We start from the raw sequence: 14,612 nt of genomic DNA, 5'->3' as shown, positions 1-14,612 counted from the left end.
ATTTTAAAGCAGTGGGGAAGTATAAGATATTTTAAGAGAATGACTCCGGGATAGGAAGGGAGGTTAGACTGAAAAGGACAGGACTAGACCTGCAGACAGAAGGCTATTACAAAGTTGGAGAGAAAAACAAAAAGGGCCTGAACCAAGTCCACAAAGACAGAAAAGAGAAAAGAAAATCCAGAGTATCTGAAGAGGAAATATCAAAATACAGTTGACATATTTAAAAAAGGAACAGAGAGCCAAGTCCAAAGCTATGCAGGGACAGTCACAGTTAGGTGTCTCTACATAAAAGAAAGTACAGAGAAGTAAGGTAAAACATATAAAAAGCTAGGATGGTGAATTATTACTGATGGAGAAGGAGCCTAGATTTCAGGAAGGACTTTCTGCTGAATGCACACCAAGGAAATTTAGAATTAAGAAAAAGCCAATGAATTTAGTAATTAACTAAGGAATCCACAGATAGACACAAATGGCAGAGCTGAGATCAAATCCAGGAATGCCTTCCTTCAAAACCCAAACTACACTAAAGATATTTTAGATATTTTATTAAATGAAACAAAGATTACACAGAAAAGGGTATAAAATAAATGGCAAAATAACAAAAGAAATCTTGGAAAATGAGAAGACCAAATACATGTTTTGACAATAAATGTGAACAAAGGACTTCTCCCACTCATTATAGCACAGGAGCTAAGAATATGAACTTTGATGGGTACCTGGGTGGCTCCGTCTGTTGGGCGTCTGACTCTTGATTTCAGCTTAGGTCATGATCTCAGGGTTGTGAGGAGGCTTTGGGCTCCATGCTGTGTGTGGAGCCTGCTTAAGATTCTCTCCCTCTCCCTTTCCCTCTCCCCGTCCCACTCTCACACACACTCTCTCTCAAAAAAATTAAAATTAAAATTAAAAAAAATATATATGTATCAACTTTGATTCAGAACTTTGGATTTGAATCTCAGCTTTGCCCCTTATTAGTTGTATAATCTACTTGAACTCAACCATTTCCATGGTTTCAATATGAATGCTATACAAAGAAACTAAAAATCTAAATCCTATCCAAATATTTAATAGGTAGGTCAACTTAAATGCCTCTCCTCTCTCAAATATATTTAAAATTAAACTGATCTTCCTTCCGAAACTGGCCTTCCATTCCAACTTTAGTATTTTGATCACATTCTCCAAGTCACTGAGGTTTAGAATCTTAGAAATATCATCATTGAATATTCTTCCTCCCCTGACATTCCATATTCCAAAAAAATCCTACCAAGACTTGTCTTCACATTTCTTCTGGAATTCTCTGATGACCAATCTCATATTATTATAATACCTTTGGTCTCACTTCACACTCTAGTCGACATGCCTTATTATCTTCCTAAAGCCTCCATGATTAAAAAAAAAAAACTTACCATAACTCATTGAAGGATTCTAATAAGGTATCATTTTTAATAAGTTTGCTTGAACTACATCCCTGCTGGTAGCTAGATAACCTTTTTGTCATGAGATTTGTGGGGATTTCTCAGTAGAGAGGAATGAATTAGAGCTGATAAAGCTCCATCATTTCCTTTTCCTCCATCATCTCCTTGGAAACTTACCACCACTTTCCCACGGTGAGTTTAAGGGACAGTCTTAAGTCTCCTACAGAATCATGGATATACAATTTTATGGAAAGATGCTCATCAGTGTCGATTATAAAAGAAAAAAGAAATAACCTAAGTGTCCCTCAATAGGCAATTTTTAAAAGGTACACAAATATAGCCCATCCATACAGTGAAACTCTATACTTTCATTTCTACTACTATTGCTATACTAGCTAACAGTTACTGAATGCTTACCTTCCATCAAGTACCGTGCTGAGCACTTTTTATAATATCATTCACAAGCTTCTCCTTTTTAAAAGTTAGGGAACCCTAATCTACAAGCAAAAATCTCTAAGTGTTATCTCTGTATGCAAGGACCTAAACAATTGTCCACATCTATCCTCCTAAAATAGCTTCCAGTATTTCTCCACTTACTCTCCAACTTGGTTTATATACATACCTCCAATTCTGCTTATTCTTAAAATTCCCCTCTAATTTGGATGTATTCTCTTCTCTGTTTGAATCCCATCTATCCAAGTTCAGTTCATGACCCATACTCTTCTTCCTTGAATTTTTTAGCTTTCTCATATCACCCATACAACCCACACTGACTTTCTCTATCCTGAAGAATTACAGGGAACCTAATCTTTAATATACAGCATATACTTCCTTGCTTATATCCTAAGTTATCTTTTCGTTGAGTGTAAGTCTTCTGTCAACTTGATTACCTATTTTTATTTAACATGTTCATGATGCTTACAATGAAATGGGCAGTATTCTAAAAGCTTTTCAATATTAACTCATTTAATTGTCATAATACTCGGAGTAAGATATAATTATCCAAATATTACAGATGTGGAAACTTAGACACAGGAAGGGTATCTTGCCCAGGGTCACACAGTAAATGACATAGTGGGATTTGAAATCCAAGCAGTCTGGCTCCAGACACGACTCATAACCACTATGCTGTGATATCTCCCACACTGAGATCTGAAATAATTCTTCTCTTGTGGAGAAAGCAGGAGTGCTGACACAGAAATATCATTATTGTAGATAAACATATCTACAATAACAGGTAAATTGGTGCAGGTAAAACTCAATTTATGTAAGAGATGTGCTCCTAAAAGTTTCCTTATAAACCAAATTATTTTAACTCAAATATCTGATATATTATCCAAGGATCCCACGGAATCTTTTTTTTTTCTCCTTCATAATGAAATACTTAAGTCCCACTATATGGAAAGATTCCTAGTATAATATAAATTGTCCCATTTTATATGTATTCTAAGACTTTAATATGTTACAATAGTTTCTTAAAGAACAAATATCATGTTTTAAAAACAAATACAATTATATGTGAGAGTAAACAGCTGAAAGATTTTATGTAATATCAAGATAGTAGTAAACAATCAAAAGGCTGGCATTTGTCTTATCTTTTTTAACCACCTCTATGAGGCATACTTAATTTGGATAGACAACTGAGATACCACTTGCAGTTATACGTAATCTGGGGCAGGGGCTCTTAATTGTTACATGGGAGTGAGAGTGAGAGGGAGGAGTGATCACTGACTTCACTGAGAATCTGATGAGAGCCATGAACTGATTTAGTCCCAAGAAAACTGCTCATATGCACATACCAAAAACAGTTTCACACACTTACCCAAGAGATTTATAAATCCCTGACAACTCTCAGTGAAGAATTCCCAGTCTAGAAAGGGGAGGGGAAAGTGGCATGACAGTATCAATTTAAAAGGTTCTAGAAATATAGGAAGAAAAAAAATAGTACATCCTGTGTGTTAAAGACCGTGCTGGACTTTCTCATTTAATCTTTGTAACAACCCTGTGAAGTAGCTAATTAGCCCCTTTTTACAGTTGTGAACCTGAGATTTAAAGAAATACAGTGACTCACTCAAGGTCAGACAACTCTGTTAGGTTCTGCAGTGGGTAAAAGATTGTTTGACTCCACAGTGCTTTTTCCATTGCACAAAGCTGTTTATTCTAGAACACATTCTTAACCTGGCACTCCTCCACATGGACACCAAGTGTTCCTGGATACCAGCTCAACTCCCAAAAATATATTCTCAGGGTAGGCACAAAGTAATGAAGATCAGAGCAATGGTAGATCTCCCACCTTATTCCTCTGAACCCTGAGTTACAGCACCACTACTTATAATTCCAATGACTTCATCTTCCAAACTTTAGAGGTATTAACAAATCAATAATCTCATTAGCTGAGGCCAACATCTGTCATTTGCACATGATGCTTATTTACCCAACATCTTATCCAAAAGCATAGTGGATACTTTTTAAAAATATCTATTAAAAAAATAATTATAGGAAAGAATAAGAAAAAATGTATCTGCCAAATGAAAGTCTTTTTCATAATTTGTTAATCAATTTTTTTGTATTTGTTGTTAGCCAGATCCACTTGCTGTGCTTGCTAACCACTGGCAAAGCAATGTACCTAAAGCAGCAAAGTAAATGAATTATAGACAAAAATTTTTCTGTTTTTATCTAATATCTTTTAAGTTTAACAGATTTTCATTAATAAGTGTGTGTCTGGGTGTATACATAAAAAATAAACACTGACATTATTTTTGCTATAATCACTAACATTGTTTCACACTTAAGTATTTAAAGTATCTATTACTACTTCATTAAAACATGAAAGGAGTTAGGTAATTTATAAATTAGTCCTCTGTAGAAAGGCAATAAAAATTAGCTATTGGAAAACTAAACTAGATTGCTACAATGGCAATCATATCACAATATACAAATATAACAAATTTACATATTATATACCTTACATTTACACAATGTCGTATGTCAAATATATTTCAATAAAAAAAAGAAAGAAAATGGAGTGCTTGAATACTCCAACATTTCTTGTCCTTAGTTTCTATAAAGTACAAGGATTATAATCAGTTTAGAGTTCAAATAAATACTTTGAAAATAAGAGTCAAAAAGTTACTTTTGAGGAGTAGCTCAAAACCCAAAGCAGAAAATGGCAATCAGGCATGGAATACTTATATATTAGGAATTTAAAACAATTCAGAAAAACTCTTTTCTTAAAAAAAAAAAATCATCCATCCTTCCATACGAGGGGTGTGTGGAGATTTCAACTACTGTATTTTATAATGATGTGAATGAATGGACTGTTCAACACTGATGTGACTTCAGGAACTACTTGGAAGATATTTCAGGGATTCAAAACACTAATCTTACAAATAAGGAAACCAAGATTCCTAGACCAGAGACTATGATGCCAAGTATAAAAGCAACTGCTAGAACCTGAATGCCAACTGTTGCTCAGGAGGTTAAGGTGCATAGGGGGGAAAAGTAGTAGACTTAGCTTAAGAAAAAATGGTACACCATTACTATTTATGCGACCTTGGAAATTTAATACAAATCTTAGTTTCCTCATTTGCCAAACTATCAGGATATTATCTGCCCAGCCAATCTTAGAACACTGCTTTGCTAATCAAATGACAGCCACCTACCCCAGACTACAGAAGGCATATAGGTGGGATTCCAGTTAGAAATCTAAAAGGGAAGATGACTGATGGTTCTGATTATAAACAATGTTACTTTTTATATAAGAGACTAGTGGAAAGTGATAGAGAGCACTTAAATTAAGAGTGCATGATCTTAGAACACCTTCATATGAGGCGGAAAAATGGCATACAACTGAAGAAAATAAAATTATCACCCAAGAGCACAGACATAGAGAGACATATGATAAAGATGGTTATGATCAAAATGGCACAAACATTTCAGAATAAAATCAAGAAAGCTAACTGATGGTTAAAGTACTTTACTCATCTTTATATTTCCCAACTATTATAATGTTTGATATTTAACAGGTATGAAATAAACAATCACTGAATTTAATTGCTTATGTAATCACGTAAGAGAGCGTGGGGACTCTATATAAGATTAAGTTTCCTGGGCTAGGTAAAGGATCTTGAGTTTTTAGAGAGCTTACCTACAAGATTACTTCATAATTATTAGTAACCTAGGAGAAGCTCTGCAAAAAGAGAGCAGTACTAAAACATCAAAGCATGCCCAATGTCACAATTTTCAAGAGGGAAGTTAATTTCCCGCAATGTCAATCCCAGTCAAAACTCAAAAATGGATAATAAACACATATATATGTGTACAGTAATAATAAATTTATATTTATATGCAAATAATGCATTTACAAACTTTACATATGTATAATTATATATAAAAGTATAAGCAATTTTAAAATTGGACAGCATGGGTTCTCAAAATAATCCATGTGAAATTAATCCCATTACCTTTTTGACTGAGTCACTATGAAGGAAACCAACACAGACTAAGCATCATCTATTCATTCAACAGCAAACATTTATTGAAAAACATGTGCCAGGCACTGTGATAGGAGGTTTACCTATGATGGCTCTCTATTTAACCAACATAAAAATCCGGTAACTAAAGCTGGCTCATTCAGTAAGCATGCAACTCTTGATCCCTGGGGTTCTAAGTTTGAGCCACATGTTGGGTGTAGAGATTACTTAAAAATAAAATCTTAAAAAAAAATTCTGTAAGATCCTCCCATTTTATAGATCAAGAGCCAGCTTACAAACATTAGAATAACCTGCCAAGATCATGATGGCTATGAAGTAGAAGCCAAAATGCAAAACCAAGTCTAACTTCAAAGTCCTGTCTCTTTTTACCACATCATATGGCCTCCTAATGCAGAAACACAGTGTATCTTGTCTTCTGCAAGCATTTGACAAAGCATCTTATGATATCCCCTGTGGGCAAGACTGATGTAGTTAGAGCTAGATTTATAATGCTGGAAAAACCATTTTCATTAAAGGCTTTGTGTCCATAGGAGTCAATTTCAAGCTGTCTTCTGTTTTCATTATCATTAATAGGTACAACACTCCATTGTTTCTCACTCAAGAAGACAGACTATGGCCCATGCATAATCTGAAAAAGCCCCACCCTAAGATTCTGGACATCTAAAGAAAAATATACCTCGGGTCATGCATCACTGGACAATAATGAGACCTGCTGCAGAGCTTTGTACTTGGCCATCTGTCTCCCTTTTTCAGTCTTTATTAATGCCTGAGGAGAACACTGAAGACAATCTTAGCAAATTTTCAGGTGACAAAGTTAAAATGAGTAGCTAATCTGGACAGTAAGGAACATACCTTCTTCTTCTTTGCATGTCCAGAACCCAACCAAGTGCCTGACCCACAGGTCATGTTTCTTGAATTATAAAATCAAACTTAAAAGGACATCAACAGGCTTTAACCACTGGAGTAAATCTATCAAAGTCAATTTTAATGGGTCAAATACATTAGGGACAAAAATACAACTATAAAATCAAAGAAAAAAGAATGTGAGGGATGTAATGCCTTTTTTTTTTTTTTGGGAAGCAAGACTAAGACAGTAAGCCCTATATTAATCAATGTAACAGCTGTCCACAAACTCATAGAATCTTTTCTATTTCAGTGTTGGAAAAGGATTCTCAATAGGGAAGGGAACTGTACTTTGCTCAGTTCAAACCACACTTGGAATCATTTCTACAGCTCAAAGAATCACATTTTAAAGAGGACAATGATTAAATGATAAGTGTCTAGAAAAGATGTCAAAATAGTGAAATGATTTAGAATGATGTCATAGGAGATTCCTTTTGAGGAACCAGAGCTGTTTACCCAATAGACAAGACCAAGAGGTGTGATAGCTATATTCAACTATCAGAAGGGATGTCCTGTGTGACCAAGATTCAGAAGACAGAACTGGAACTGGAAACAAGGAAAGAGATTTTGGCTTTATACACAGAAAAACTTATTGGAAATTAAAACTGTCCAAAATGAAGTGGGCCATCTGAGGACATTGTGAGTTTTCCACTTTCTATACCAGTTCATCTTACCTCTAAGAGGAGATGAGACAAAAGTGGACAATCACTTGACCGAAATATTAAACAAAAGACTGAAACAGTGAACCATAAACTACTTTAGGTTCTGCTCGGTCTTATAACTCTTTGAAATAAGAATGCAAGAAAGTGTACTTTGCAAAACACAAAGTATGTTACAAAGATAGGTAGTAGGTAGTTTTGACAGAAAAGAGACTCTTCATGTCTTATCTTCTAATCCATAATCTCCTCCCCATTTGGAAATTAAAAGCATATCTGGTTATGTTTTATGGGTCACAATTCTCTAAAAAAAATTAAAAGATAAACTGATATATAAGGGAGAGCAGATACAATGTTGCTTCCATACATTGGTATGCAACAAAATCCTCAGTTCTGTAATATAATCCAGACACTGTGATGACAGTCATATAAATATTAAAATCAGGACTGCTACGTTTTTGATACTGAAAATCTACCATAACTTCATCCTCTCCAGTGTAGGTTGCAGTAGTTTCTAATATTTAAAAATCTTTAGCCTGTTTTTAGCTTCAAATAATGAAGGTGTAATTTTTAGGTTGAAGGACTAAATTATCTTAAAAGGGGGGGGCTCAATTACAATGATTTTCTCTTTTATATTAAATCTGTAGCACAAAGGTAACCATTAAAGGGGTAGTTTACCAATATCCAGAGGCAGTGTGATTTACTTGCTCAAAATCATAAGTCAGACCTGCGTTCAAATTTCAGCTTGGGCACCATGCATGACTTGTGGCAATGTGACTGCCAGCAAATTACTCAACTTAACCAAGCCTGTTTCCTTGCCTGCAAAATGGGGCTAATAAAACTATCTACCTCATAGGCTGTTATAAGAATTAAATGACAGAAGAAAAATAAAGTACTCAGCACAGTAAGAACTCGCTAAAGGCTAGCTATTATTACTTTACCTAAATGAATTTCTAAATTCCAAATAATCATAGGCATTTACCCTACAAATTTCCCTGATTCACTAGCAAAACTCAACAATAACTATTAAAATTGTGTAAGTGCTCTTGTTCAAAGATGTAAGAAAAAAAGGAGGTTCCTCATATTCATTTTTTCAGATATTATGCTTTACCTAAGAGGAGTAAAAACAGGAATAAAAATAGAATATGGAATTAGAGCATCTTTGTGAATTCTAGACTCAGTAGTTTAATGTCACAACAATTAGAGGAGATTATGCATTCTATTAAATAGTGTCAATGTTCTTACACACTACACAGTCACTAAGATCTATTGTGCAATTTGGGCCAGCAATAAAAATGGAGAGATTCCAATAGACCAAGTCTTAAGTGATTTTATGTATACTTGTCCTGACAACCCTATAAGCTAGATACTATCATTATGGCCATTTCAACAAAGAAACCTAGGCACAGACAGGTTAATTAACTTCCCCAAGATCACACAGCTAGTTAAATAGATGGAGATGGGATATGAACCTCAACAATCAGGCTCAAAAGTCCACTCGATTTTACTACCTGTAACTAAATTGATCAAGTCAGTTTAGTTGGATATTTTTCTTCTAACACGTGCAAACTGATTTCTTTGGGAGAGGGAGGAGACTACATCTGCCTCAAAGGGCTGAGTTCACTCCCAATCAATGATTACACTTTAACACTTTTCCAGCTAACCATAAGATAACTGCAGAAGAAAGCCGGCCCTACACTACAAGCAAAGAAAATAAGTAGCAGCAGCAACTAAACTGTTAGTTTGGGAGACCAACTGTTGGCGAGTAGTCACATGACGCATGTGGATCGACCGACCTCACAGAATGATCGTCCCATAAGTTAGACCCACGCAGGCAGCAATGAAACTGCGTAACCCATAACCGGCAAGCGGTCATTTCAAAAATCCTCCACAAATGACTGTTTTGCCTATCAGCACGTTACTCGAAGACAGGACAAAATGGAACTTGCGTAAACACTTAGTCATCAGTAAGCGCTGAAGTTACAAATCACCTAGTTCGCAAAATCAAATCCGCAGCTAAGTTCCTAAATCCGAAAGAAAGAAAAAGGGCTGACAGTCGGTGACTGTAGTAGGGTGAAGGCACCTAGGGCCCAAGCGGAAGTGAATCAAAGGGGAAAACTAGCCAAGCGATATGGGGGACTCCACGATATGCGCAGCCACACAGGGGACTTTTGAGGGACCTTCCGCTCCCTTCCCAAAAGCCTGCCCTAATGTCTACAGGATGCCCCGACCCCGCATGTCCCTAGGGCGAATTCAGAAAGGCAATTCGACGACGGAGGTGACAGGCCTGAGATTTGTAAGCCCAGATCCAGAGGACCATGGTAGCAAAGTCCTCACAGCCCCGGAGGAGTAGGGGCCCCAAGGCTCCACCTTCCGCTCCCTGGGGCCCGCACCTGCAGAGTGGTGATGTGCTTGTCGTTGAACTTGTTCTCGCAGTAGCGCAGCACCAGCGACGTCTTCCCCACGCAGCCTTCCCCCAGCAGTACCACCTTGAATGAGTAGGCTCTGCCCGCCGCCGCCCCGCCGCTGCTGCCGGCCGCAGCCATCCCGTTTCCCGGCCGCCCGAGCCCTAGAGCTGCGCCGAGCACCCCACAGCAGCCGCAGCGCCTTCACAGCCGCGGCCGGCGCAGGCCCCTCCGCACCGACCCGCCAACCCCAGGCACTGTCTCTATTCCCGCCTCCGGGCGAAGCCTGGAAGGGCAGAGGGAAGTCCGAGAATGAAGGGCCCCCGCCACCACGTCAGGCACCCGAGGAAAGGCGAAGAGCACTCCCTCTCCGCCTCCCTCTAATGGCGTCTCCTTCCTCCTACGTCACACTTCGGGTCACGTGACCGCCGCGGTCGCGGGCGGCCCCTGGGACTCGGCCTAGGAGAACGTGCCTCGACGTGGGTGGGGCTTCTGGGGCCTCTTCCTGGGGTGGAGTTGGCTGTGAGTGGAGCTCCTCCGCGCAGTCTCCGGCGGAGTCTGGCTGCTTGCGGGCCACCGCCACCCTGCAGTTGGTGGAAACCTGCGGGATTAAGGAAAGGATAATTTGAGGTAAACCCAGTTCTGGTGGAATGTGGAAGGGCAGAACGTTACGTTCTTGTCCAGGGAATGTTCACCAGGCTAATGACCTCTCACACCCGGGGTCGCTGTAAGGCAAATCAGCCAAGGTGCCCTTCAATCTCTCGACATTCTCTGTGGGATCCCAAATCATAGCTTTTGAACTTCCTTCAGTTCCCCAGACCGTCAGGTCTCCCCCTCATCTTCCAGGTCTCAGCTTAAACCAGAAAGGCTTGCCTCACCACCCATCCATCTTCTCTTTGTCTCTCCCTCTCTTCCCCTACCCCTCAAGTTAAGTATTTCATGACGCTAGTATACATACCTTCCTTAGCAGCACTTCACGGAAATCACTACGCTGAATACAGTCTCTCAGGACGCTATAGATTTAAGGACAAGAACTGTGTAAGACTTGCCCAGCTTTGAATTTCTAAGTCCCAAGTTCCAAGCTCGTAATAGGCATTCTATAAATATTTGGGAATGAATGAATGAACGATACATCTTAAGCCATTATGTCTTTGCTCCCCTGTTTTTCTGTCTTCCATGAAGCTTCTGACATTCCTTGTTGATTCCACCATGAGAGGCCTGGCTTGTTTGATGATTGTTTATCTTTCTTGATCTGCTTCCCCTTCTTTTATGAAATACACTCTTCCAAGAAACCATAGTGGTGTTTCTGAAATTTTACAACTAGAAATCTGGTGTCAGCCAAGCAAACATATTCTTTTTCATCAGACTCCTTTACCACTTCAAACTCGGTAGTTCATTCATTCATTCAACAAATATTTGAAAGTGCCAGCCACCTGCCAGGCACTGTACTGAACAACATACAATGTCTCTGTCATCAAGAGCTTACACTTCAGGGGCACCTGGCTGGCTCAGTTGGTAGAGAATGCAAATCTTGATCTTGGGGTTGTGAGTTCAAGCCCCACGTTGGGCGTAGAGATGGCTTAAAAATAAAATCTTTCAATTTTTTATTTTATTTATTTATTTGACAGAGAGAGAGAGCACAAGCAGGGGGAGCAGTAGGCAGAGGGAGAGGGAGAAGCAGACTCCCTGCTGAGCAGAGAGCACGATGTGGGACTCGATCCCAGGACCCTGGGATCACGACCTGAGCCGAAGGCAGATGCTTAACTGACTGAGCCACCCAGGCGCCCCTTAAAAAAATATTAAAAAAAAAAAAGCTTACATTTTAGCAGGAGAAGACAGAAACAGTCAATTACACAATGAATGCTTTCATCTTGATAAGCAGTTCAGAGTATTTTGCAAAGGTATAGCAGGACCCAACTGGTTTTCCATACCAGAGAAGCAGTCCCAGAGATTGTTGCCTTTGGTTAGGAGTAACCTAGGCCAGAAGGGAGAAGCGCTTTGCAAGTAGAACAGGATGTCCAACAGCCTTGACGTAGGAAGGAACATCTAAGGTTGAGCAACTGAAAGTGTGATAAGAATGCAGAGAGGAAAAGAGCTCTAAATGAGACTGGCAAGGAAGCCAGGGGCCAATACTGAAAGGGCCTTTCAGCAAATGAAGCGTTTTAATCAAGGGGCTGACATAATCGGATTTAACTTTTAAAGAAAATTACTCAGCCTATAATTTGAAAAATGGATTGGACGAGGATAACACTAATCTGATGTGCTCTCCTCTGGGGGCTAGAACTGTGTCTGTCACATTTTTTAAATCTCTAGACCTTGGAATGTAGTGCCTAACTAACATTTATTAATTACAAAAAGTAAACAAATAAAGCTAAGCCTATAAAATACTGAGGTTTGAGAAATGCTCTTGGACATATGGGGCTTTGTTAAATAGAATTATCAAAGCATTTTCCATTTTAAGCATCTAATAAGAGTAATTAACAATAGAAAGAAAAATAGTTATCATCTGTGAGCTTCCTATAAACTAAACCCATTTGTGGGCACATGGGTGGCTCATTAAATTAAGCGTGGAACTCTTGATTTGGGCTCAGATTATGATCTCACGGTGGTGAGATTGAGCCCCTGTTGGGCTCAAGCTTGAGATTGTCTCCCTCTCCCTCTGACCTCTCCTCCCGCCTTGAGCTCTCTTAATTAAATAAATAAATCTTAAACACATACACACATACACACTAAACCCATTTGTTCCTTTATTTGCTCAGTCATTCAGCAACCTTTGTGGAGTGCCAGGCAAGATGTCTCTGCCTTCATGGGGCTTGTATTTTAGTGTGTGAGGCAACACAGAAACAATTACAATAATGTGTCGTGGCCATGTTTGATGCCAACCTGGCATCCACACCTCCTTCTTTTTTCCATCAGAATCTGGTCATTGCTCAGGTATCCGCTACTCCTGTGCAGCCCATGTATCCCTAGCTTCTAGTTGGCTCTTTCTCTGTGGTTCTTTCCAGCTTTTAGAGGCAACCATTCACGCATCTGAAGCAACTGTTCAGATGCTTCTGGCTGGCAAACAATACTGAGCTGTAATTGTAAGCACCAGCCACAAAGGGGCACAAGCAGCTCTATGAAATTTATCAGGTTGGTCAGAGTACACTCAACACCTTAACTCTGAAGTGTCTCCACGTGAAAAAGTAGGAAACCATTGGGAGATTTTCTTCTAAGTTATAGAAAACACAAGAATATTCCGAGAGATGTGTGGTCTAGAGGAAGAGAGGAAGGGATGGTTTCCAAGCTATTTAACCTTAAGATGACAATAATAAAGTGTCTCCAAAAAAAATAGTGTCTCAAGAAACTTAACATATTTTTGTCAAAGAAGGAATTTAAGCCAAACTTTGAGATTCTCAGAATTTACCAATTTCTACTAAAAATATATAATCTCTACTGTTAAAAAGTGAGAACAAGAAGCCACTTTGTTTACTTGTGATGTGTATTTATATTTACATTTATAAATTGTATTTTGAAATAACCAGAGCATGAATTTGTATCAGATGGAAGTGTATGTTTGACATGATTGGCAATAGAATTGTGTACCAGCAATTTCTAAATTACTGAAAAGTTTCAGTTGAGAATATTAGCAGTCTCATTGAGTCAGGCCAGTACCCTTGCTTCTTAAAACTAGATGTCAGTAGTGATACGGAGCTGGTAATTCTAGTTACTTGTCCACTTAAACTAGGCCTGAATGACTACACGTTTCCATTTTCTTGAGAAATAAATCAGTGTAGTGATGGAAAAGCCTCTTAACAGAGAAATTGTTTTGTTCTGGTGAAATAATTTGGTTGAGAACTCTTATGGGATGTAAGATCTGTGATTTTGGAGAGCTTTTCGATAGCTGTGGATGCTCCAATGGGAAGTCTGTGAGGACATAGATATTGAGGATTATAGCATTCAGTACCACTTGCTTGAGTGCTTTATCCTATTGGCCACCCACTCCTGCTTGGTAAGGTGTCATTTTAAATCTTACCATTCCTCTATGCAACTTTCTAAGTACTTCCTACATGCATCATTAAATATTACAATTACATATTTATTTATCAGTATTAAAGCTGTCAGCCCTAGGGTAGTAAAGATCTGTCTGCCTTGCTCACCCTTCATTATATTCTGTGTCCAGAATAATACCTAGAACATGGTGGATATAAAATAAATTACCAACCCTCCAAATGCCAGCTCTCTTATGCCTTCATTTTCAATAAATCTTTTTTTTTCTTTTGTACACACCTCTAATTCTTTGAACCTCCATCTGCTGCCAACTCCCCAACGCCATTTGCATAAGTGTCCCTCCCTTGAATCATTTAGACTAAATTCTAATCTTGTGTGTAAGGGTGAAACTCCATGAGGCTGGATAAAGAACAGCTGCTGAGGAAAGAACATTTACAGAGGAGCTGTAATGCAGAAAATTCACCCCCATCCTGAGTCCATCTATCAGCCCTCTCTTGGTCTCTCCATCCCCCCTACTTCTAGCTCCGTCATACCCCTACCTTCCATCATCACCAGCTTTGGACTCCATATTGAGCATCTAAACTCTTCTTTTACCAGCATCCATTATTGTCTTATATCCGTATATTTCCACAGCATCATTACAGAACACCAACCTTCAAGTAAACTTCTGGAAAACTTCTCTGAGCCACCTAAATTTTGTGCAAATTCATAGTCATCAACTTCATTCTCAGGACTACCTGTCAGTTCCTTTTC

General features: G+C 38.7%; 1 protein-coding gene across 1 annotated transcript in view; it reads right to left on the bottom strand.

Moving 5' to 3' along the window:
• RAB21 (RAB21, member RAS oncogene family) overlaps nt 1-10,290 on the bottom strand; it is a 48,857-nt gene extending 38,567 nt beyond the window's left edge. The window contains exon 1 of the mRNA XM_036075674.2: nt 9,858-10,290. Within this exon, the coding sequence (XP_035931567.1) occupies nt 9,858-10,010 (153 nt within the window). The 5' untranslated portion in view covers nt 10,011-10,290. The remainder of the gene's footprint in view (nt 1-9,857) is intronic.
• Between the last annotated feature and the right edge of the window lie 4,322 nt (nt 10,291-14,612).

Source organism: Halichoerus grypus, chromosome 6 (genome assembly GCF_964656455.1).
Source record: "Halichoerus grypus chromosome 6, mHalGry1.hap1.1, whole genome shotgun sequence".
Classification (NCBI taxonomy): Eukaryota; Metazoa; Chordata; class Mammalia; order Carnivora; family Phocidae; genus Halichoerus; species Halichoerus grypus.
This window is presented reverse-complemented; position numbering and strand designations above follow the sequence as displayed.